This window comes from Megalops cyprinoides, chromosome 2, assembly GCF_013368585.1.
Source record: "Megalops cyprinoides isolate fMegCyp1 chromosome 2, fMegCyp1.pri, whole genome shotgun sequence".
Classification (NCBI taxonomy): domain Eukaryota; kingdom Metazoa; phylum Chordata; class Actinopteri; order Elopiformes; family Megalopidae; genus Megalops; species Megalops cyprinoides.
In genome coordinates, this window is record NC_050584.1 from 59873650 (window position 1) to 59900000 (window position 26351).

At 49.5% G+C, this 26351-nt stretch overlaps 1 protein-coding gene across 3 annotated transcripts in view; it reads left to right on the plus strand.

The window, feature by feature from the left end:
* Positions 1 to 26351, plus strand: part of LOC118772788 (neuropilin-1a) — a 65360-nt gene that overhangs the window by 24025 nt on the left and 14984 nt on the right. For all 3 annotated transcript variants that reach the window (XM_036521397.1, XM_036521396.1, XM_036521398.1), the window contains exons 5-8: positions 8263 to 8490; positions 12446 to 12601; positions 14725 to 14891; positions 24471 to 24626. In XM_036521397.1, coding sequence (XP_036377290.1) covers positions 8263 to 8490; positions 12446 to 12601; positions 14725 to 14891; positions 24471 to 24626 — 707 coding nt within the window. The remainder of the gene's footprint in view (positions 1 to 8262; positions 8491 to 12445; positions 12602 to 14724; positions 14892 to 24470; positions 24627 to 26351) is intronic.

Sequence of the window (26351 nt, forward strand, 5' to 3'; positions counted from 1 at the left end):
GGTCTTTATGGTGATCTAATATGTGGTGACAGAAAGACATCGTAAATTGTTTCCCCAGCCACAGACAGTGGTACTGTAAAGCATTAGACTTTTACTGCAGGGTGATCTCAATAAGTAACCTCAGTGCCAATTTCTGAAGCGACAAACTGCGTGGGTATTGATTGTAACTGCATCATAATTTTGAATCAATGGAGGAAATTAATTGCAGGGAAAAAAAAAAACATGTTACACAGACATTGAGTTGCAGAATCCAATGCGAATTGATTCGAGGTCATTTGTATGATGTTAGGAATGAAACCCCCCCTCCAATGTCCACTGCTGAGCCAAGGCTATTAAAACCACATGTGTAGAGGGTTTTGTACAAAGGGAAACGGATTGTATGCAGGGAAAACAGAGTAGGAAGCTCTTTTATTCTTGCAGAAGGACAGGAGAGAGAGTAAACATCCATATAAGGGCGTGAAGGCAGGAAATGCTTTCCCGCTTTCCTCTTTCGTATGAGTTGGGCTCGTGTTATTCTCTGGCACTAAAGATGCTAGTGGAGACGGCGCTTCAGATCCGACGATGAAACAGGAATCGGCAACTTCCTTCCTTAACAAGTCACCTCAAAAAATGACTCCCCTCCACTGTTAATTTAAAGACCGTAACTTAGTCAGATTGCCGCATCATTTGGGGAATTTTTTTTTGTCCTCTTATCTAAAGACAACACAGCAATGAGACTGGGCTTCCTGTTTTTTGTGCTGGCTTCCTGTTTTGGCCCCCCTTTAGAGGGGGAGGGGAGGGAGTCTCAGCCGAGCCAGCGCTGTCCCAGACAGGTGCAGGAGACTTCATTCCATTAATTAACCCGCCGCTTGTCTCTGGACATCCCAAAGTGACCCGCGCACAAGACGGATGCTCTCCAGCAGGGCTCATTTTAATCTGGGCTGGCTGGCTGGCAGGAGAGGGGTGGGGGCTGGGGTGCTAGACCGGGAGTTGGGACCCATTCATATCCAGAGCATCAGGGCAAAGTGACAGCAGCCTACGCCCACAGGGGTCACATGTCTCAGAACGCATACCTGCAACGATTTCATTACATTACATCATTGTCATTTAGAAGATGCTCTTATCCATAGCGACATATCTAAGGTACAGTTTTACACATTGTTCATGTGTAATTTCCTGAGGCAATTCTAGGTTTAGTACCTTGCCCAAGGGTGCAGCAGGCATGCCCCAGAGGGGGAATCAAACCAGTAACCTTTCGGTTAAGATCCCTGACCCTTTACCCTTACCATAACGCTACACTGCTCTATATATTTTGTAGTAGATGCTTGATGTGGCTGATTCAGAACTCCTGAGACTGAGGGTGTGGTGACTGGAGAGAGAAGCTTTTATCATTATGCTAATAACCAGAGAAAGAGAGAGAAGACGCCGCGGGGCAGTTAGCGCCCTTTTTCTCAGCGCTGGTGTCTGCACACAGCCGTAAATTCACACCGGGTGTTTGGCCCCCGGTTCCTTTTCTCCAAAGAGTCATCGGGAGAGGCAGGGGGGGTGGGGGGGGGGGGTGGGAACGTCCCCAGCGCCTCCGCGACTAGAGACAAATGTTTTGCTTTGGAATCGTGTTGTGTTGTGACTACGGGAGAGTCAGGGCGCCACTGAGGAGATGGCCCCGAGATCAATTAAAACACGCGGGGAAAAGAGACAATGACATGATCACGGAGGCTCATCAGCACAAGTGTATTTAGATAAATAACATCTGCACGGTCGCACACACACATGCACATACACACACACACACACAGACACATGCACATACAGACTCACACACACACACATGGTTATGCTTACGTTAGCGACATGGTAACATGCTGCTATTACAGAGAGCAGCGCCACCGTAAAAAGGCGCCTCAGGCTTTTCTCTAAAACGTTTTCCTATGTACTTGTCATTTTAACATGCAAGCCTAATTAGAGCCCGAAACATATTTTTGTATGTTTTAAACTGGATATCTGATCAGAGCTTCTGGATACTAATGCTTTGCGAAAGAAGTTAATTAATGTTTGAGAACGATCGCCTGGGAGAGTTTTTAGCTGGACATGCCAGTCCCACACCCAAGTCAGTGATCCTTCATAATTCACAAGTGCTTTGTGCTGCATGGCCGAGCAGACAGTGTACCTTTATTTTTCTTTCGTTGAAGCACCTCAGGTGTCTTTTAGGTAATGAGCGGCCTTTGCGGTTGTCCGTTGGGATTGTCAATCAGTACGGTATAATATCTCCTCAGGTGGGATGGTAAATGTCAGCTCTGTATAAGGGCGTTGTTTCTCCTCTCTTGTTGACGCCTTTCATGTCTTCAGCAAAATGAGCTGCAGCGGCTTTGAGTACAGGGAGCCCATTTATCCACAGACTCATCCCTTTGCAGATGTGGATCTGTGCTTTGGGCTGGCGTCCCAGAGGGTAGCAAATGTGTCACACACATACGCGTGCGCACACACACACCCATAAAGATACACACACACACGAACATACATACACATGTAGGTATATAAGCACAGCAGTAGGTTGCCCAGCCACACACACACACACACACACACACACACACACACACACGCTCATACACACGCTCATACACACACGCACGCACACACACATGTGCACACAGAGTTTGTGTTTAACCTGGAGACCAGGCCCTGACACAGTGAGGGGCAACACTAGAGAGGGGAGTTGGGTTGGCAGGGGTAGGGAGCAATGCCTAATTGGCAGAAGGCTTGTTATGTTTTTTTTTTTTTCTGTGCCTTTCTCCATTGCTTTTCAAACGACTTTGCTGTGTGTTTCGGTCCGGGCATCTTAATTAGCTCGGCAATTTATTTTATGGACAGCAAATTGCTGGCCTCGCTTCACCAACCCGAGAGCGAGGGGGAGAACACGGCCGGAATATATGAGCCGGGAAGCCAAGGGGCTCATGACAACCCGGGCCCGTGCCTATGAATGCAGTCACCATACCAGCGAGGCAACCAGCCAATCAGTGAGGCCAAAGCTGTAGCCAATCAGTGTTTTCCTGTGGAGAGGAAACCATAATGCATTCGAACCATAATGCATACTTTAACAATCACTCAATGTAGAGGTTTTTGTGGTATCTTAGATGGCAGACTTGAGGTAAACATACGTAGCAAAATGGGACGGAGGTGTAGCGTAGTTGTAAGGATCAGGGCTCGTAACCGAAAGGTTGCTGCTTCTGGGGCTGCTGCTGTACCCTTGGGCAAGGTGCCTAACCCAGAATATCCAGCTGTATAGATGGATAACATGTAAAAACTGTAACCCGTGCAAGTCGCTTTGGATAGGAGCATCTGTTAAATGACAGTAATGTAATGCACACAGCATACGGCAGTGATGTCATCTTAGCAGCACCAATCAGCATCCTCCTGTGGACCCACCTGCGGCAAGAGGGCAATAACCATGCGATTCAGACCAAGATGCACATGCTCCCCCTTGGTGAGTGCACCACCCTTTGAAATGGTCACGCAAAGTGGGGTTTTTGCGCCGCCTTAGATGGCAAACCCGAAACGTCCCGTGAAAAAAAAAGGGGGATCTATATTCGTCCCGTCATCTTGTCTTACTTTACTCAGCTCGTTCCCCCCGAAACCGAAAACATATGCCTCTGGTTTCTGGAGGCTCTGCAATTTTAAGGCGGGGCCCACATCAAACCCGGGGCAGGGGAAGCTATTGAAGTGGGCAGAACCGGGGATCCGGCAAAGCCGAGGCACTCAGCGTGTGCGCGGTGTGGGTCCAATCAGCAGAGGCCCATGGCGGTGGCGGCGACTGCTTGCCTGTTAGCACGATTTGCTGTGTCGCTGCTCTCGGGTCGGTGTGCGACAGCACCTGTGTCAACATCAGGAGCCCCTGATCCCAGCTGGGCTCTCCGATTGGCTTCGGTGCAGCATGCAGCACGGGTCACGTCCGGCGCCTGGACCACTGACACTTGGCCACTCCTGAAACCCAATGCCGAAACTCTCTATTTCGGAGTCATCCTCCATCCATTCTGCAGGTCATCTGCCGGTGCGAAACAGGTGCGGGCGCGTTTGGGGGATGGGGGGGGGGGGGGGGTTTGGGGGGGTAGGGTTTGGGGGTCAGGGAGGTCAACACTTTAAAGAAGCTCCAGCACCTGTTTTTCAGAAGGGGCCCTGCAACCGCTCCTTTAGGTTAATGTTTGATTACGTGTGCACATCCATGCATCTAATGCACCAGCACCAGCACCCATTAACTTCTCTCAGAGTGCGGCCGTGAGGGTTTCGTCTAATTGTCAACTAGCAGACCTACTGAAAATAAACAGCACCAGCTGGCACCCTGGTCCTGGAATAACACCTCAGGCCATTAAAGCACTCCTACCCTAATAGCTCAGACCAGGGAACTGGAAAATCCATCGTTTCACAAGACCTGTGTCGAAGTTATTGCGCTTTTTGCCAATTTGGTAGTCAATGATTTACACGCAGTGTTTGGTGTATTGTCAACACGTTGAAGAGCCCTTAAAACGTTGTTAAATTGCACAAAAGAAAGAGATCAGTATTATCAACACAAATCGGTCCGCTTTAAGGTTTGCTTGTTTAAGATTACAGTACAAAAACAGAACAGAAGGCTGACCTTATCTTAGATCTCTATCTTAGAGTGGGATCTGTGAAAGATATCTGAAATCCTCTGTCTAGATCTGTTAGATAAACTCCCCACGGTTTGCCGTTACATGACGTTGTTATGTCAGTTTCAAAAGAATAACAGCTGAATCTGATAAGGCTGGTCTTGCACGTATTATCGGGAACGGGCAATAAAATTCATAAAAGCCAGCTCAGTTAGTGCCTCAGGAAACATTTAGCAACAATGAATCGACACTTTATGTTCAAAGCCATCTCTATTTTACAACCTAACACGAATCCGGCCAAGTTTATTCAACTGAGCCTCCTGCCCCCTGTTAGTCATTGTGAGGACGTGAAATCTTCGAGCGTACCTGCCAAAGGAGGGGCAGAGTGTTGAGGAGAGAGGGGCTCATCCGGCCGAAACACTCGGGGAAGATTTTTTTTTTACTGATTCTCGGCTAATTGCACAGCCTTATTTACAGGTCACAAACTTCTTGTTTACTGTGTTAAAAAAGACGTGGCTCGTGAAAAACTGGCAGCTCTACATCTCTCTGTTTGGGGTGGAGCAACGGCAAGAGACAACAAGGAAAAGAGGAAGGGTGAAAGTGTTTTTCCATACCAGGGCGTCAGCGGAGCTGCGGGTTTGCTTCCGAACGTCCTTGCAGGCGTCTCGGTGAACAGCCTCAGAGTGGGCCTGACTCCCGTAAATCCCAATCATGCAAGACAAAAAAACAGATGAAAACCTAACAAATGGGACACGGGGGGGGGGGGGGGCACACGGAGACGGACCCCGCAAAAAAATCCCTATAAAAGAGATTTGTGGGCTTGATTTAAATTCGCCTGGGGGGACGGGAGATGGGAGACGGGAGGGGGGTGATTGTCATCTGCTCTCGCTGAGGCGTCCGTCGTCCTTCAACGTGATGAACAAAAGCTTGCAGTGGCGGCAGGGCTCCGAAGCCCTTTGAGCGGCCCGAGTGAAACGTAAATGTGAGAGGGGGGAGAAGAAGGGTAGGCCCCCGCGATCACAATGCAAAACGAACAGGAGATAGGCGACGCGCTCGGCGAACGGCTGCCGCTCCTTATCTCCCGGGCCCGCTTTGATGTCGCTGCAGATAGCGCGTAGCTCACGCTCACTCGCCTGCTCGAGCCTTTGTGAAAGTTTCTGAAAGTCCAATTCTACACTTGTCGGCCGCGATGAGAGATAAGGCAGGATAGGAGATGAATGGACTCACCCACTGAAAGATACAGACGGGAGAGAGAGCGAGGCTTCTCGAACCCCGGAACGGGCAGGGGCTGTAATGCTTTTGAAACAAATCACAGGGGTTTGGTCAACATTTGTTCTTAATTTTTACTCACAGTTAACTGTGTTTCTTTAACTCCTCTTGTATTTCCATTGAGGAAGATTGAGCATTCATGTGTTTGTCACAGTCACACCATGGTGTTTTGCTGAGGAGAGCAATCTTGTGATTGGTTTATAAAAGTCAGTGATTGACAGCACATCATAGCTCCGCCCATTATTGAGCTCCAGAAGCCGCGCCACCCCCCCAGTGCTAAGTAACAGCTCTTGCTCACACTGCAGTTCCACAAACTTTCCTCCAGGCAGAAGCTGAGGAGCACATGGCCTCAGAGGTAACTCGCTGGTCCTTTGACATTCGTGGCCTCTCCAGATTTCCTTTCCTGCGGCTCTGTGACCCTTGGGGCTGAAAGAGTCCTGGTCAGCCTGCAGCTGATTATTGTATAAACAGGAAGGACTCCACCTCTCTGAATCCAACCTCTCCAAGTGGTGTCTGACCACCAGTGCTCACAGGGGTGTGGCGGGGGGTAGCAAAGTGACAGGGATCAGATCCTCGGAAGGGCTGCATCCCTAAGTACAGTATTTTCTGTTTTTTTTTTTTTTTTTAAAGAAGCATGGTGTAAAAAAAGCAAAAGCTTTCCATGTTCCGCCAGAATCGGAAACCGGCAGAGTTAATGCCCCACCGTTTGAAAACCCAACTTAAGTGCAGCATTAAATGTCAGCTCCTTTTATATTTAAACCCTCGCTCTTGCCATTTTCTAAAAGCCTGTTCTCCTGTTTTTTTTTATTACAGTGTGTGTCAGGGCTGGCTGAAGTGGTCTTGATGTTCTGAATCTGGACTGCTAGATGACTAAATGACAAGGGAAAAATGTCTCTCCACATTTACTCTTTCTGCAGGACGCTCAGTTGCAGTGAGCTTTCACAGAGCTACTTTTCCCTGGAAGCAATTGGTTTCGGCCTGTGGAAAAGGGCTCCGCTAGGTGTGGGTAGTTGCTAACTACCATCCTTGCCCAACCGCTAATGGAAACCTGAAGCCGTGCAGTAATAATCACTATAATCTTACCATGTATGAGTGAAGGCTGTCCTTTTTGCTTGCACTCTTTAGCAGGACATATGTTTGACATGTAAAACTCACTTTTTAAAGGGTTATACAGACTTTTAAATGGAGAGATGACAGTGCATCTACACACTTTGGGTTTGGGTTTCCCACGATCAGCGTTTTAAATGTATGATCATATGCCTGTGTGTGTGTGTGTGTGTGTGTGTAAGCTTGTGTGTGTGTGTGTGTGTAAGTGTGTGTGTGTGTGTGCGCGCGCGTGTGTGTGTGTGTGTGTGTGTGTGTGTGTGTGTGTGTGTGTGTGTGTGTACGTGTGCATGTTAGTGCCTGTGTGAATGTCTGTGCATGTGAATGTGTGTGTATATATGCCTGTGTCTGTGTGTGTGTGTGTGTGTGTGTGTGTGTGTGTGTGTGTAAGCGTGTGTGTGTGTGTGTGTGTGTGTGTAAGCATGTGTGTGTGTGTGTGTGTAAGCGTGTGTGTGTGTGTGTGTGTGTGTGTGTGCATATGTGTCCTGCCACCCCTGGCTGATGCGGTGCCCTTCTCCGAGCTCGTTTGTCGGGCAGAATGGTAATGACAGGGTGAGCTGGAGAGAGCAAGAGGAGCACGAGGCGAGCGAGATGTTTATTTGTGACCCTCTGAGGCCCAGGCTGGTGATTAAACTTCTGGTACCCAGATGTTGGGCAATCGAGCAGAACCAACACAAGGTGTCCATACGCCGAGGGACCCATCAAAGAGGGTGGGGTTTCCAGCGGGACTAACCCTATTTTTGGGCAGGGGAGCAAATCCTTTGGGTCGTTCTGTAGGTTTTCACCAACCCTCGTACAAGTTAAAGAGCGAACGGGGCACCGAATGTCAGCTGTCAGATCTCCTAACCACACGCACGCCCCTCCATCCCCCACCCACATACCTGTCCCATCTTCCTTACCTCACTTCCATTAGCAGGAATGTGCAGAGGCTCATGGGAAGGAGGAGTACACGTCAAACTTAAAAACTGTGGTCAACCGACCATATTGGGGCTTCCTGTAGGGCTTTTTGGTTGTTGATCTTTGGTTGTCAACATCTAGCAGACTACTACAGGGCAGCAGTGTTGTGTAGTGGAAAGAAGCAGGACTCACAACCGAAAGGTTACTGGTTCGATTCCCCTCTGAGGCGCTGCTGTTGTACTCATTAGAAAAGTACGTAACCTACAGTTGTCTCAGTAAAGATCCAGCCGTATAAATATTGTCGCCTACGTGTATGTAAACCGCTCTGGTTAAGAGCATATGTTAAACGAAAATACTTTAATGTCATGTAATGTACCGAAACGTTCTCTTTCAGGGCCCGAGTGCTCGAGGAACTTCACCTCCAACAGCGGCGTGATCAAGTCGCCGGGCTTTCCCGAGAAGTACCCCAACAACCTGGACTGCACCTTCATGATCTTCGCCCCCAAGATGTCCGAGATCGTCCTGGAGTTCGAGAGCTTCGAGCTGGAGGCCGACCCCACCCCGCCCTCCGGCGTTTTCTGCCGCTACGATCGGCTGGAGATCTGGGACGGCTTCCCCGGAGGTGAGAGGTCGTGGGGGTGGGTCGGGGAGCGATCTCGGCCCCAGCTTTTCTGTTCAGCCGAATTGTGGCGGACAAGCACTTCTGAACAGTGTTTGTGTGGTGTGCTCTTTCATATCTCAGCATGCGCTGATATCCACAGCGCATTTTCATATCAGAAGTAGCATTGTATTTATCGTTATTATTATGTACTGTAACACAGCACAGTTACCAGTGGCTGCATAAAATTTCTCAGTGTGGTCATTCACGCTCGTGCGGTTCTCACATGCAGCTATAATAGAGGTTTAATATAATTAAAATTTGCAAACGATAGCTATTTAGATTTTTTTTTTAATTTGTTGCGTTTATTATTATGATTATTATTATATTTACTGGTGCTGTGGTGTTGTGGTGCTGCATTGTTTCAGAGGACACAGTCTGGCAAACAGCAAGGCAACAGCTTGAGTAAATCAAGCCATTGTGATGACAGCACAGGGATTTTATGCGTATTCGAAGACATCAGGTCGATTCTGGCCCCGTTCAAATCAATGCAAAAGGCCAAGCCTGGGGCTGAGAAAACAGGAGTCACTGTTCCTGCTCATGTTCACAATACCGGGCTAGCAGAGCGACGTTGTGCCGGCCGAGCAGCGGCTGACCTGGGGAAGGGCCAGCAACGCGCAAACGATAAGGAGTGTTCTGGAACTGTGTGCGCCTGGGTGTTCCTTTGTTTTTCTTTGTTTTGTTTCCAGTTTTGTTTTGTTTCGTCCTTTTTTTTTCCTGATGGGACGCGCTTTCTCTCTCTCTCTCTCTCTCTCTCTCTCTCTCTCTCTCTCTCTCTCTCTCTCTCTCTCTCTATCGGCCCCCGAGATGGTATCGCCATGAGCGATGTGCTGTGATTGATATCCCGGGAGAATGGAAGGAAGCGCACTTTGACAGGCATGTCGTTTGGCCCTTATCAGGGCTCCTCAAAGCTCCTGCCCCACCCGCAGCGGAGATCAGGGAGGGGCCGGACCCAAACCAGACCTACGGACTGAGAACTTTCCTTTCCCAGTGGTCTTGCAGTGGCCTGTACAATGTGTGTGTGTCTGTGTGAGTGTTAAAATGACCTCAGAACGCAGACAGTGCTGGTTTTCATAGTTTCTTGGCCTACCCTCCCAAGGAGCACAGATCTGTGCCATTACTCCTTCAACAATGTTGTTTTTTGCCAACATGCAGCTATAGTTTCCCAAGTGCTGGTAGCTTCCCGGCCACTCGAGCCCAGCTCAGCGGGGCTCTGATGTGCCTGTCGTGTTCAGGACTCGCGGCGAGAACCACCGCCTTTCTCGCGTGCCCTTCGAAGCTCAACCGTGAGGTACAGGATGACCCCACGGAACCGACGAGGCCTGCCAGCGACAAGCTGGGGAAAGAGGGGGATCACACCTCTCCCTTTTGGGAAACACATGAGCTGCACCCGTGTCATTTGCATTTGACACAAGACTTTAATAGCGCTTCGTTACAGCCGGAGTTATGATCAGCTTTGATGCGGAACGCCAAATTACCCAACTGTTCTGGCAGCCAAAAAAAAAAAAGAAAAAGAAACGCATTCATCGCTCATGTATTTAGTTTCGAAACGGGGACATTGTTCCTTTCCAACTTAGCTCTGAAGAGGAAGCGCTAATTAAAAAGGCTGTGAAACCCTGTAGGGCTCTTTCTCCCGTCACCTTATTATCACCTTTATTTCTGTCAGAGGGTGAAAAGTCACAGTCACAGAGAAACCTGAGCGCAGGAGAGGGAGGTGTGCCTGCATTTGCCCCTGTCCTACCGAATGCCTGGCGTTTAAAGTTAAGTTTCTTCCCCTGTTTAACAAGTGAATTTTTTTTTTTTTCAAAGAAAAGGATTCCTTTCCTTTGTTTCGTTGTTAAAGGGAAGTCTCTGTGTGCTTTGATTTGTACGAAGCCAGCTGGCCTTCACCCAATAACGCAGGGCTACTGTGAGCCATTGTGAGATTCCAAGGTTTTCTTCTTTTACTGAAGATTGAAAAGAATGAAATGAAGCCTCAGAAGGTAGGAGTTAGACACACCTTACTGCTGAGCACCTGCTCTTCATACCGGTCACCGCTTAATCTGCCTACTGGATTGTTCAGTAGAAGCCTAGGCCTTTTTGCAGATTTGGGTTTAAATGATGCACCCTTCAACACGCAGCTCGCCAAAACTCCACACAGGCAAATCAAACTGGCGTATCCGCGAACGGAGGCGGTAGGGAGTCCCATGCGATCGGACGTGCGAGACAGTAGACGGGGTTTGGAGCTGGGAGGGGGGGGGGCTTTCGGAGGGGGGAGCCAGGCATGTAAGGCCATGACTGAAGCCATGCATTACCTGTGGTGCCACTCGGATCAATATTGCATTAGCGCGGAAGGCCGTACCGCCTGCCAGGGGCAGACGCGGGACTCAACCCCCCCCCCCCAGGGCTCCGCGCGGGGCCCCCCTTTTTCTCTCCCCCACCCCCCAACATCCCGTCCTGGGCAGACAGCGCCCCGCCGTCCCAGGGCTCCATCCAGCTAAAAGACAGGAGCAGAAACGCGGAGTTCACAGCAAAGCTCTTTAAAATTTCATAGCGCCGTTGAGTCATGCAGATAATCTCGGAGATGGCTTCTCTGCGCGCCAGGGGGGCTTAGGTCCCGGCTTCGGCTGCGGAGGAGAGATGTTACCCACCCAACCCCCTCCACTCCCCCTGCCCAAAATCCGCCACCCCCCCCCCCCCCCAACCTGGTACATGGTTCTGTGCTGTGAAGATCACCCAGAGTCACCTGATCTCCCCCCCCTTTCACCCAAATGGCTTTCATCTGGCTAGCTGCCTGCAAATCACATTTCTTAAATGAGGAGAAGGTAAGAGGAGCTGTGGCCGTCGCTCATCAGAGATCACAAGCTCCCCAATCAAAGATAAGCAGCGGGTCTGGCGGCTTCCCTTTCATCCTGCGGCTGGCGGAGACAGGCGGGCCAACGCCGGGGGGCCTCCCTGAAATATAGGCGCAGTCCCCATTCACTGTGCTCAGTGGAACGTGTCGTGATCTCACATTTATTGACCTCTGTTCTCCGACACCCTTCCTTCTTTTTCCTCTCACCGCCTGCTTGACTTTTCTCTTTAATTTAGTACCCGTTCGGGAGCTCTGTTTGGTAGTGACCATGGCTACCTTGAGAAGTGACCGCCGTTCGCTTTTGAAAGGCCCGGGAATTTATGACTGAGAAAGACCAAAAAAAAACACAAAAAGAGAAACGCACACAAACCCTCGACCTTGCCCCGTGTCAAGGAGAGATCGTCGGCCTCCTTGCGAGGTGGTGCTGGTTTTTGCGGCGTGGGGTGCGCAGTGCAAGCGTAGGGGTTTTTTTCCCTTTCCCACGCACTGGTGCGAGGTCACAAAGCCCCAGGATTCCTCACTTCTCAGGGGGGCGCTGTCCTCGACCAATCCGAGGTGTGCGGCCGCGGGGGCGCACATCACCGCCGCGGTAAACAAACGGTAATTAAACACGGGTCGCACACGGCGTGAGTAACAGCCTGACCTCTCTCTCCCTCTCTCCCTCTCTCCCTCTCTCACTCTCTCCCTCTTTCAATCTCTCTCTCCCTCTCTCCCTTTCTCAATCTCTCTCTCCCTCTCTCCCCCTCTCTTTTCCTCTCTCTCTCTCTCTCTCCCTCTCTCCCCCTCTCTCTCTCTCTCTCCCTCCCTCTTTCCCTCTCTCTCTCCCTCTCTCCCTCTCTCCCTCCCTCTTTCCCTCTCTCTCTCCATCTCTCCCCCTCTCTCTCCCACTCCCTCTCTCTCTCCCTCTCTCCCTCTCTCCCTCCCTCTTTCCCTCTCTCTCTCTCTCCCTCTCTCCCTCTCTCCCTCTCTCACTCTCTCTCCCTCTCTCACTCTCTCCCTCTTTCAATCTCTCTCTCCCTCTCTCCCTTTCTCAATCTCTCTCTCCCTCTCTCCCCCTCTCTTTCCCTCTCCCTCTCTCTCCCTCAGTGGGGCCCTACATCGGCCGCTACTGCGGACAGAACACCCCAGGCCGCATCCTGTCCTACACCGGTGTACTCGCCCTGACAATCAACACCGACAGCGCCATCGCCAAGGAGGGCTTCTCCGCCAACTTCACCGTCATCCAGAGGACCGTGCCGGAAGGTGAGACAGGAGTTGTGGGGGGGGGGGGGGGGCATGGAAAGGGGGACAGAGGCCACAAAGCTTTCTCCAGCAACCTGCCACACTGTTCAGAACTTAAAACCGCTGTTAAAGAAAATAATCAAAAGCACAGCAGCAACAGTACAGGAGTGTGAGGCTTGGTGGAGCACAGGCCACCCAGACACTGAGCAGTGGCATGCGTTAATGTATGAGTGTCATTCATCTGGGTCTCCCTGGGGCATACTGTCACCGTATATCACACAGATGGGATCTTTCTCCTTAATTGAATACGTTATAAGGAGCCTCCTGTCTCTGTCTGAGTTTCGGACAGGGTGCAGCGCGATGTCTCCGCCAGACAAGACTGACCAGACTGCTCCCAGCAGCCCCCCCCCCGGATATTTAGTGTTTCCCTGGGACCTGACCCCCTCACCCCTAATTTGAGAAATGCTCCGACTTCATATGTCATCCATGTGCAGAACCAGCGTAAGCTTGTAAATCTAGTCCATAGACAGCGTTTCCTCTCTCCTTGTGTTGGGGGATCACTGCTATTACATAATTACCAATTCCCCCCCAGGCGGATAAAGACACCCACCGGGATTAGCATGGGGCTCCCATAGAGACACACTCTCAGCACGGCGACAGTGACTTCACTCTCCGCCAGCCCCCCCAGCTAAGCCAGGCTCCCGCAAGAACCGAAATCCAAGGCCTGTTCCTGCAGAGATGTGACTTAAAGTCAATTGTAAGCGCTGTTGAAAGGAATTCCACTGCCTTGCTGTCGAGACACGGCGCTCCAGTTCGTCAGATTCGCAATTATGCACGCGTTCGCTGTGCTGTTTTTGTCTTGCTGCGTGATGTTTGGACAGGGCGCTCAGTTTTTATCCTCCAGTTTCGGGGGAGCGTTGCAGCCAGTGTGGTAAGTCGCTCTGAGTGGTGTTATTCCGCTGACAGCCATTCATTGCACTTGTCTGTGACACTCTGCAATCAAAGTTTTAAATGGCGTTTCAACCGATTGAGCAAAGAGCGTAGCATGACTAAAATTAAAAAAAAAAAAAAAAGATGACTCGAAATCTGCAGCCTGCATTTCGAATTATCGGAACGGGCTAGACGTTTTTTTGGAGAGCTGCCACCTCTCCCCTTACCCCCCGCCCCACGTGCCCCCCCGTGTTTGTGAAGTGTGTCCATGAATAAAAAGATGAGAGCTGGTGTCAGCGCGCGAGACGGCCCCTCGGCCTCGGTGCGGGGCGGCGTGGGGGGGGGGGGGGGTGACAGTGAGAGGGAGAGCTGCTCCTCCGTCGGCTGTGTGTGAGTGAACGCAGATGGCCTCCCCATCTGCCGCACTCCGTCAGACCTGAGTCTCCTGCCCACTGCGTTGCTTTCCCCCCCCGACACTCCCCCCGCCCGACCCCGCGGATGTCTGTGTGATCCTGGGGAGCAGGGTGGTTCACCCCCACCCCCCACATCCCCGGCCCGCTCCATACCTTCCACCCGGGTGTGTACGATCACAGTGACCCCTTAACCCCCCCCCACCACCTTCTGTGCAGGGGGCCAAACTCATACTGACCTCGCCGACTGCAGCCACCCATTCAGGGGCCACTCCCAGGGGTCACACTGCGTCCTCTGGGAGCGCGAGCAAGAAGATGCAACCCTGGGTGTCGGGGTACACCGTGACTGAGCACGGGGTCACAGAGAAGGAGAACATCTCTGCAACCGCCTTGTCCTTATCCGGCGAAATGTGCCCCATCTGCAAAACAGATAAACCGCCTGCGGGGAGCTTCAGAGGGGACAACTTGCACAATAAAAAGTCCTCCCCGTTTTCCACTAGTGTAAACTTAGCGTGGCACTGAATCTTTTATGAATACTGTTTCGTGTTGCGCCCTAATGTAATACACTTCCACAGTGCCTCCATTAAATGCTTTCTCTCTCTTTTTATTTCCCGGGGCAAGAGAAAAATCGCACAGGCAGCACTGATCTGCACTTTATTCTCACAAACCAGCCGGAGCGTGCATGCGTGGAGCGTCCCGGGATTCTCCGGGGTCCGCATTTAGGGACGTCGTCCACTCGGGCTGCTGCGGTGACGGTGCTTTTTTTCTTAAAACTTTCTTAACCCGGTTCTGACCCGTCCGCAGACTTCGACTGCCAGGAGCCGCTGGGGATGGAGTCCGGGGAGATCTCCTCGGACCAGATCGTCGCCTCGTCCCAGTACAACCCCAACTGGTCCCCGGAACGGTCCCGCCTCAACAACTTCGAAAACGGCTGGACTCCGGCGTACGACACCAACAAGGAGTGGATCCAGGTACGCGCGGCTGAAACTGAGTGATTGCAAGGCTTGTTATGAATAAGTAAAAAAAAAAAAAAAAACAAGGCTATTTCTGAGACAGGACCGCGGGTCACTGATGCTGAACAGCTACGCCTTCCATCAGATCTCCCCCCCACACTTAAAAAATTACTTCCACTTGACTCAGAAAGCGTGTTGGGTATTTTTATACCATAACTCGCTTGTTCTTCGCTCGGCACAAAAACGACGGCCTGCATCAAATTTGCTCCCGTGAAAACCTTTTTAAGGTTGAGTTGCAGATCCACAGCGATGATTGATATGGGCTTCCTGTCTAATCTCAAGGCTGGGATTTCAGGCCTAACAAAAGCCCCTAGTCATCTGTGCTCGATTTCTGGTTTTCTTACTGTCGTACCTGAAATTGCTGCTTTCCTGTCTGGAAGTGGACTAGGCCCGGGGAGGCTGGGAGTTCCCCCTCCCTCCCCAAACCATACGCTGTAACCGCACATCCACACACCGCCTACCGTGGTTACCGTCGTCATGGGAATCATTAGCGTGCCGGAGCGCATCGAATCGTTCACGGAGCATACGGTATTCAAACGGCGGAGCTCCGGAAGGCTTGTTCCAAAGGCATTGTTTCGCTCTGATTGTTAAGTGCCGTGGAAGAGCTACGGCCATGTGCTGACTGCTATCCACAACAGCCTCGGTGACCGAACGCGGGGATGGTATAAATCTCAGCTATAGAGGACACGCTTGAAGCCTTTCTTGTGTGTGATTTAGTGCACCCACACCCTGAGGTGCAATAAAACCCTGATTCCTGTAATTTTTCTTTTTCTTTTTTTTTGTAACCGGCTCCTGCCCCACTGAAGGTGCAGCCAAATGCCTTCGTCAGGGGTGCAATAGAGGGGCCGACCCAAAGCCAAATATTTGCTCAAGGTGATCCGCAAGTGAGGTTTCCTCACCGCTATCAAAATATAATCCCGGGGGCCCCTGCTCGGCTTCCAGACTAATTCAATCAACGAGGGGGTCTAGAAGCAGGGGGAGGGGAGCTCTGAGTGACTAAAGAACAGGCTCTGACCCCCCACCCCTGCCCTCCCCCAACCCCACCCCCACCCCCCCCAAAACAGATTCTTTCCTGAGGGGTCACTGGCGAGTCTCAAGGACATTCAACCAAGAAGCGATCAGGGCCATTGCATAACTCCGCTGTCTAGCGAAAGGGGAAATTCCTAAGTGGTAAAGTTAGAGTGTATCCTGAGGCCTAACTGTGAGATGGGTGGTCACACTGTTGTCTTGGTCCTTCTTGGCGCAGCGCAGGCCAGACAACCTGGGTGTGCACGTGTGGAACCAACCCTGGAAAGTTTTAAAGAGTTAAATCATCTCCTCACCACTGTAGCCTGAAGGTTATGTGTCACAGTTTTTGTTTTTTGTTTTTCCAGTGATAGGGGAATTTCATGTTTTTGGTTGTAAAATGTTCTTGTCGATGACTCAAACTCAATCAGAAAAAAAAAAACCCTCCGCAAACGAAAGGGTTTTTATGCATTTCATCGCAGTTGCCACTTCATATTTTATTCACAATAATTGAGTAGACTTCATAGGCATTTGGGGTCTTACTCACTAAACCTGTTTTAGTCGTTTCACATTTTAATGAAATTCTAAATTGACTGTCTCCCACAGAGCAGCCAGTGAGTGGAATATAATATAAATTTGTTACCATTCAAGGTTCTCAATAGAAAATCGATCTGGCGGTTTTTTTGACAGAAAAAATCCAAACAAAAAAAGAGACTGTTTGAGCCACGCTCTGCTGGGCACTGCAATTCCCTTTTAACCAATCAGATGTCAAAAGTTGAGCTCCTCACATCTGTTTCCAAGGGAACAAAAAAAGCGCCCTGCTGTCGATGTTTAATTTATAATTTAAAGAAATCTGCTTCTCTGTGCCCTGCTCTCCTGAAGGAGTTTAATTATAACAAGTGTTATTAAAAGAGTGGAATTCTTCATTTCGTTTTGATTAAGTACGTAGGAGCGCGGCACAACAATCTCTCGCTAATGGCACGGACGGTCTGAACGTGCAAATCGTCTCGTTCGCCGTTCGATGCGCATAATGAATTCATTATTTATTTAATTAATCTCCGAATACATTTGCACCAGGCAGCTATATTATTCATGACGGGTCGGGGTTGGTTTCCCAGGCATTTTTTTGTATTTTATTCAAAGCATATTCTGGATACCATTTGTCATCCATTTTAATGTTGCCTCATTCTCATTCGGCAGGATTAAGGAGGGGGGAACGTGCTCGAATCTGCTTCCACGGAAACGGTGCCCAGGCCAGGGGTTCTGCGGCAGGCTGTGGGTTAGCTGTGAGATTAATCACACTCTGCATGTTAAAGGAACAGCCCTCCACCAGTGTAGGGACAGCCTGTTCTCCTCAGAGGTTTTTTTCGCTAAACGTGTTTCGGCAGAGAGCCGGGAACAGTCCTGTCGATAGCCTTCCCCTTCCAACGTCACACATGTGGGCGCCAGTGCAGTGTAGTGGTAAGGAGCAGGGTTTGTAATCGAAGCGTTCCATTTTCCCCCGGAATACTGCTGCTGTACCCGTGGGCAAGGTACTCAACTCAGAATTGGCTCAGTAAATATCCAACTGTATAAATGGGTAACGTATAACATTTGTCTCAGGATAATAGCATCTGCTAAACGACAATAATGTAATGATACATAATGTTAAGACTGCAGACTGAAGTGCGTGAGCTCTGAACACCAAGCTCCTCTTCATTGCGGTAAATCCTTTCTCTCTCTCTCTCTCTCTCTCTCTCTCTCTCTCTCGGCTCCATCGATCCGCAGCAGACCTCCGAGGCGCGCGCAGGCGAGCCGGGTTAAGGTCGGGAAGAGACCGGATTAGCCGTTTCCAGCTCCGCGCTCTCCCGGAGCCGGCCCGACGCAGCGCTAATGCGCGACGCGTCAGGAAAAAAAAACGCAGAGCTCACCTGCATCTGTGTAATGCATTTAAGCCAGTGAGGGAGTGTTTATGTACTGCCGGAGTGGAGTATGAGGGAAAAACAAAGGAGTCCTCGGAGACAGGAGGAGGAGGTGGAGGAGGAGGAGGAGGAGGAGTGCTGATCCCAGGATAGTGCCGGCCCGACGAAGAATGGGCTATTGTCAGGGAGACGTCTCTGGTAGCGCTGTTCTGTACAGCAACAGTGTGGCACGGAGGCTGGGGGGGGGTAACATTAAAAGCCCCCCCCCCCCCCCCCCCCCCAAAGAAAAGGGTCTTAAGGCCGGCTTATTCACTCAGACAGCAGTCATTGATTACAGAAGAAGCATGAATTATACATTTCGTCTGGAAAAGTCAACCGTCAATACTTAAAAGCATTTTGACTGTTGTCATATAATGGTAGTGTGCAGTCTCCCAGGCCTTCATTTTTGGAGCGCTCTGTGATACTTGCTTTCTGTATCAGTAAGTAATACACCATTATCATAAATCTTGCAGCATGAACACATTAGCGTTCCGTTTGTTTTAGGGTAATAATACCCCTCTGGCTGATCACAGAAAGGGGCTTGACTGTAGGAGGTCCTAGGCTGAGACATCAGGATCTGTTCCTGTAACTTTCTGGGAAAGAACATTCGCTTAAACCTGGCACTGAGCAATAACAGCTGGTGAGAGATCAGCGTGTTAAAAAAAGAATATGACATATGTTGTGTAAAAAAAAAAAAACGCTAGTCTGACACAGTTGACTGTCGGTTGGAGAGGAAGCATAGATGTCTTGATTTATTGTGCCACGAACAGAGAATGGCTGACCTGGGAATTTCCTGTTGCTGCCTGACCACATATTTCCCATGCAAAGGGTGAACCAGTGCTGTGAAAGTCCCTCCCTAAAGAGCTGGGTGAATTCCACCGACGCTTTCACCCGAGGACTAATTACAGACGTTTCCCCACGGAAGCCTTCCTCCTCGCTCCCTTAATCTTAAAGCCAGGTGGGAACGCTAAGCCCCGAACATCAGAGGCCTGAAACGGCTCGCGTGGCGGCATCCTGTTTGCAACCGGGTGTCCGAGATTCGCTCCCAATTAACCACTGTTGGGCCGAATGCAAAGCCATCCGCTCTCCATTGTTTCTCGATTATGGCCTTCCGGGCGGCTATTTTCGGCCAGGAGTCTCACGCGGCAGGCAATGAGTAATTGGAATACAGCGGCGTAATTAACAGTGGCGTTCTCACTGATGAGGCATGAAGAGGGGGCTCGTTCAGGATCCTGCGAGCCGCACTTCAGATGCCCGTGAAGGAGACAGGCGGGCGGGCCACCAGAACTCTGCTCAGACTCCTCTCCATACTCTTAAGCCCAGGCTCGCAGCGGTAAAGGGTGACTAGCTTTCTGTGTGTCATGCAGTCTTGTGCTCACTTTATGATATCAGTAAAAAAAAAAAAATGGATGGAGGTCATGCAGGAGGCAAATGAGAAAACGAGCATCTTTCACGTTCAAGCGAATCAAATTTGCCACCACATATCCAGCCAAAGCCCGGACGAGGATGAAATGTCCTGCCGTATGACTTCAACCAGTGGCTGGCTGCCATGTGCCTAATGATGATTAGAAGGGTATTATACTTGTAGATTCCTTTATTTTTAGGGTTTTTTTCTGTCATGCGTGCATATATTTTAAGGGCTGTTCGGATCATTTTTCATTGTCAGGAAAATAGATGATCGCCATTCAGGAAGAGGTGCATAATTTAATGCCACAAAGAGGCACAGAGTCTAAAAATACCCAAGTAATTCTGCCAGGTAAATTCTATGATGAATTAAAGGGTTGAGAGCAACCGTGGGTCTCTCAGCATCAAGTAATATAATTTTCATGAAAGAGAATTAATTATACCTTTAGTTAATGGAATTTTTTTGAACCTGAACACCAGCCAGACAGTACATATATATGTATAAATCAGAGGGGATAGTTATTCAGGTAAAATTGATGAATGAAATGATGTTTTCCTGTGCCCCATCATTCCTGTTCCCTTTTATCAGGTCACTGTAAATCAAACAGCCCTCTTCCAGGACTGTAACTGTCGACCGTGTCCGGTCAACCACTACCAGATGGAATCTGAACATGAATCATGTTAGACTTCCCCTTCTCGTGATCAGATTTTTTTGTCATGAGAGAGAGGGAGAGACAGAGATACAGAGAGAGAGCGAGAGAAAAGAGAATCGACAGAACATTTTTGCGCCGTTCCCTGGAGTTCTCGATTATTCATTCAGCCCACACAGACAGATGGGTAGCTATTTTTCCCAACAGTCCAGAAAACGACATTATAAAAAAAGGAGGCAGAATGGGTAAACTTTTACTTTTCTCTCTCTCCCTTGTTTTTTTCAAAACCGAGAATCTCTTGCCCTCCCACCATCGCGTTTATGAGGTAGGCAACCCCCCCCCCCCCCCCCCCAACCACAGCTATGACTAAACAACAAACAAATGCCCACCCCTCAGCCACTGCTGTGTGCCTACCCCATAGCCACTTATTTGGAAGTCTCTCTGGGTAAGAGCATCTGCTAAATGACGTAATGTCATTTGTAATGTGTGCCACAGCAATGCACCCCCCCCCACATCCCCTCCTCCATTTCCCAGTGACCAGGTTTGGAAATGGTGTCACCGTAATGAAGGGGGCTCATGACAGTGATGTCACCCTGTGACAGAGGACGATGGCGAATCCGTCAGGCTGAGCCCGTTCACGGAACCGGCATGGCAAAGCCCCTTCCTAATCTAACTGCACACCGGGTTTTGCAGAAGGCCCAACAGGCTGAGCGGGACTACTTCCGCTTGTGGTTTTCTGTTTCCATTTGTCACCAAAATGATTCCGGGGGTGGGGGCGGCTGAGAGGTTTGTCCACCCTGGGTCCAGGTGGGGAGAAACCATTTACAGCTCCGTGAGATGGAACCGGTGTAAAGAAAAAAAAAATTAAAAGTCCTCTCACACAGGAAACGGGAGAGTTGGCGCGTGTGGTTAGCACCGGCACCATCAGTGCCATTCTAAAAAAAAAAAAAGAGAAACCTTTTTGTAATGTCAGCACAGTCCCGAGTACTTTTTCCACTTAGGGACGTGAATATTTGATTATGCCTCCCCGTTTTTTTCTCGCAACAATCTCAGTGGGCATTATAGTGATTCACACTTTCTCCAAGTCCATTTAGAGCTCCGTGCTTTCACACGGTTGCCCATGGGCTCCATCCAGCGAGTCTCTGCAAAAATCGCTCTTGTCAGGGTTGTGAGTCATTTTCCGTCTTTGTGGCTGTTTGTGTTTTTTTTTTTTTTTTTTTGCCCGGCTGTCGCGTATGAGAGGATTTTGCCGCGTCTACCCCCCGTGTCCCTTCATGCCTCCGGCTTCCCTGGCCCTGTCTGTTAGCGGCGTGACCCGCCCCCACCCACCCCCCCAAAAACCGGGCCCCATAAATAAACCATGCTCTGTTCATTAGCGGCGTGCCGTTATCGGCGGCTGTCTGTGAAATTGATCCACCCCGCGCTTGTTACGGGTACCTCTGCTTCTCGGCTAAATCCTACAGCGGCCCTCAGTCCTGGGCTCCTCTCTCAGATGTATTCGGCTGTGGTTTTCTCTGCCGAGCTGAGCGGCCAGGTGAGGAACCCTCAGCAAAGGAAGCTTGAATCAGACGCTTAAAGAAACAAACAGACAAAGCAGTCCTGAAGACATCCTATAATGGCTGTTGAAACGTCCCAAAAGAAGTGTGGTGGGGAAGTTGCTCTAGGTTCAGCTCTCATGGCCCGGTAATCGCATTTGGGCTAGTGAATCTGGTCAGGTCTGAGGACACGTCCAGGGAATCACATCCCGGGCTATCTGTCGTGGGTCTGTTCTGTACAGCGGGTTTTGGGGGTGGGAGGGGGGGGTTAGGAAGGCCCGCCTCTCTCTCACAGCCCGTGCAGAGACAGTTGTCTGACGTCTCCAATTCCTCCTGATATCCCCTCCGTGCTTGGGGATTCTTTTCACCATTATTAAAAAGAAACACTCTGAAGTGTGGGATTTGACTTAAGTCTCTGTTTATGGGACCAAACTTTCTAGGCCTTATTTAGTAAGCCTGTTGAGGTCTCCGAGATGGGAGGAAAAAAAATGTTTCACTGTGTTCTTTCTGCTCAGTGCAGGTTTTGCTTTCCTTTTAAAAAAGGCTTATCTGTGATGCTGTGCACAGGCACATCGGCTTTGTTCGTGATGCCGGATGTTAATGTACTGTAAAAATTATGAATTAAAAATACGTGGATCCTAATTTGAAAGTGATTTCGATTGTATTAACTCACTCAGACATTAAGTGAATTAAAAGTAGATATTGTTGTGGATTTGCATAGCGGGACTGTTCCACGGAGGTGTATCGTTTTGCGGATTCTGGGTAGTGTGACTGAGCGCAGTTGTATTCACTGTGCTGAACGGTGCCACTTAATTGCCTCCACTCTGTGTTGATTAAGCAATCCCCAGCAGCCCGGCCATCCATCAGAACCACAGCCTGCCCTCGAGGCTACATCAAGAGGCATTTCTCATAGCAGCACACCAAACAGTCAATCCCAAATGTATTTATTTCCCACAACTGAAATATGATTTGCATGCAGATGCATTATGCCACTCTAACATCACCATCAACTGCCCATTATGGCTTGGCCACTGAGCACTATGGGGCTGCAGTCTGCTCATACAGCCTCCGCCAATCAGACATCCGCCACAGGCAAAGGTGCGTTCTGATTGGCTGGATATTACTCTGGTCTTGGTGTGCTGAAACTATTCATCGCAGTGCATATTTCCTTATCAGACGCCCTCTGATTTTCTTAACTTATAAGCTTGCGTGTTACACAGTCACAGATATTTACTGAAGCAAGTGCAGGTTAAGCATCTTGAGATAATTCAATTCAATTCAATTCTTTTTTATTTGCATAGCGCTTTTTACAACACAAGTTGTCACAAAGCAGCTTTACATTGTTCCCAGGCCTGAGACCCCCAGAGAGCAAGTCTAAGGCAACAGTGGCAAGGAAAAACTCCCTATCAGGAAGAAACCTTGAGCAGAACCCGGCTCAGAGGGGGAGCCCATCTGCTCCTGACCGGTACTGGGCAGATAGAGCGAAAGACAAGTTATACAATGTATTTTAAGACATTTAAGACTGATAGACAAAAGTAATTAACAGCAGAGTGATTATAAGAATGTCTCCTAGGATGTTCGGTTCTTGTTCGGTTGGCTTTGATGGGCAGGGCAGCGAGGTAGCAGGACTGGAAATTGGGATGAGATGCTTGGGCTACAGCTCCGGACAGGAGCCCGGAGCAGGGATAGAAAGCAAACATAAGTATAGTACTCTCCCACCTGGGAACTGAACCTGGAACCTTTGGGTTGCAAGTGTAACAAAGTTGAAAGAGACCTGTAACTCCACAAGTGAGTTCTGAACTCCTGTTTAAACTAATCAGTGTACAACTTAATTGTAATGAACAATGTCATTACCACTTGAGCTGAAGGCAATTTGCCCCTAGCTCGGCAACAGGCAACAACATTTGCTAATCAAGGGAGTGACGTCACCACTGAAAGCGCTCTGCTACCTGCTACCCTACTGGCTTTACACAGGACTCAAATAAACTACTACTTTCAGCTCTGCTACACTCACCTCTTTAGCTTTTGCCCTCCTCCTTCTCCACAGCAACCTCTGGCAGCCAAGCTGAGCTTTCGCCAGTTACCCGATCACGACACCAAAGTAACGAACGCAAAAGAGCTCTGCAGCTCTATGAGTGAGACCAGAACTGCGTCACTCCTCACACAACCAAACTCTAATGACCAGCCTCGTTAACGGCTGAGCTAAAGGGCAAATCGCCTGACGCAAGGTCAGGTCCTTAACCTCTACCCGCTGCTGCCAGGGAGCCAAAAAACCGCCGGGTGGACAATCACAGAGACTGCAGGGCTTATCCGGGAGCGCTGAGAGAGAAGTGGAGATGGGTTGATGATGGGTTACGTCCCAGCACAGCATTTAAAGTACGGCACTCAGGGAGCGTGAACCTGTGAGCAGCCCTGTTGGGAGAGCATATTACAGGCCTCCATTGATTTACAGCGTAGCACTTCTGACTTGAAGAGTTCGGGGAGTTCGCCTCTCCTTCCGTACACCAGCAATCCGAAATCCCTCTCTGACAGGAGTCCGAGACGGGAGTTCAGTAAATGTGTCAGCGCAAAACTCTTGCTTCGCCAGCCCCTTCGAGGGCCAATCTCTCTCCGCGGGCAGGAACTTTCGAGAAAATATAATAACCATTCATAATGGTACAGGAATTCATGATTACTTCATAATGCCTTGATTTATAACGTGGTGGGTACGTTTTCAAATTCTCTCTCTTTAATATATTTTTTTTGTGGTTTTTATGCGGTGTCCCAACTTCACTGTTTCAGCCTTTCACTTTTATCCGATAAGCTCCTGTCTCCCTTTGCAGGAAATTAAGTTTTCAACTATTGTTTTTTTCATTTATGGAAAATGATTGCATTTTTTTCCCCTACTTATTAAAAATTCAATCATACCCCTTCCACCGTGCTATGCTATAGGAGAATGATGCTTCTGAGGAAATGCTGATGTTTTTAACAGGTGTCGGGGGATTTTTTTTTTTTTCTCCTCAGGTGGATCTCGGTTTCCTCCGATTCGTCTCCGCCATTGGAACCCAGGGAGCGATCTCCCAGGAAACCAAGCTGTCCTACTTCGTGAAGTCCTACAAAGTGGACGTGAGCTCCAACGGCGAGGACTGGATAACTCTGAAGGAGGGCTCCAAGCAGAAGGTAAGGCCGAACCCTCGTACCCTGCTCATGAGCAGCTGTCAACCTGAGCCGACCGGTATGAAACCAGAACACTTTAGGTGCGAGTGGAAATGGGATTACGGTCTTGTCAAGATGGCATTATTATCAATCACAGTGAATGTAACTTCTGAACCCAGCCAGTGGTGAATGAACCTCCACTGGGGTAGCTGGAGATTCATATGTCCACGTCTTGCCCACCTGCACTACTGGGCTGATTTAGGACGTCCCACGTGTCTGCCTAGCACAGCCACACCTCAGCAGAGGTGGAAAGTTCAACCTCTGCTGTTCAAACGGTGAGAGAAAACACACAGCCACATGGTGAAGGACAATGGAGGCCACTTTTTGCACCCCTTTTTGGAGCATTTTTCTGCAGCTGTTTGAAGAGTTTGGAATGCCACACTGTGTGACGGACCCAGAACGGTGGGAGTGTTCCTCAAGCGGTGATGTCATAGATTACCTCGGCCGGCCCCTTTAGACTTTGTGTGGCCTCAGGAGAACAAAGACTTTATAACAAGAAAAGGGGAGTTAGCAGGCTGGAGGCAGCGGAAGAAAGGAGTGTCACTCGATGTTTAACCAGCTGGTGTAATAGCCCACCGTTAAACTGCCCAAATGAGCCTCAGAAGCTCTTGATCGATCACTGATAAGGCAGCAACAAATAGATGGAGTCTTTTCCATTGGCAAACAGACCTCTCTGCTGGCAGTCAGTAATTAAAAGTAAGTGAGTTTGTGTGTGTGTGTGTGTGTCTGTAACCATAGGGGCTTGTAAATACAGTTGTTGAGATAGCCTCTTTGTGTGTGTGTGTTTTCGTCAGCAACCATAGGAGCGGTAGGCTGTAAATACAGATGTCAAGCCAGCCTCATTTTGTGTGTGTTTGTTTGTGCGCAGTGTCTGCTCGTGTGTGTTTACAGGACCCTAAGGTCTGATTTTTTTACGATGTCTCTGAAGCACTGTTTCCTTTTTAAAGCCAAAGCCTCGCGGTGACGTCACAGGCGTATTTTTTCAGACTCTAAAGTGCTTTTGTGCGGAGAGGGGAGTCCATTTACTAGGTGCTGATCCGGCAGTTTCCAGCCCCAGTGTTGCGTTGGGAAAAAAAAAAGGCATTTAATGCCGTAGTTGGCGGCGGAGTGGAACATCGGCATGACATTTTCGGGGAGCGGATGACTTTTTGTGTTTCTCTATCACATGCTCGTGACAGCCCGCTGCCCTGAGACCGAGATGACAGAGCTCCCCTGATGGACTAATGGCCCCGGCTCTCTGGCGGCATTTTAGCGGGCGACGCCTCCCGTCACGAGGCCGCCCGCCTGTGGCTTCTCGGGGGCCCAGCTGGCGAGTAGGCCGCTCAGGGCTGGGGGGGGGGGTCGGTTGGCAGGAGCCTCTCAGATAGAAAGGCCAGGAAATGGCTTCATCGCGGGGTGTCTCCATTGTTGGGGAGTGGGGGGGGGGCTAATTTCATTGACTGTTTTGTGTTTTTAGAGATGGTTAAATTCCTTTATGGCATGACAGAGATTTGACCTTCATCATATACAATGCCGGGACCTGTGATGGAATGCAACCCTCCAGCCCAATACAATATTGTCTTTATACATATTTTATACACATTTTATACACATTCTATACACATTATATACGTTGACTACACATTTTTTCATCAATGTATTTGATTTAGCCATACAAAAATGAACAAAAAATGTGTATGATTTAGTGTT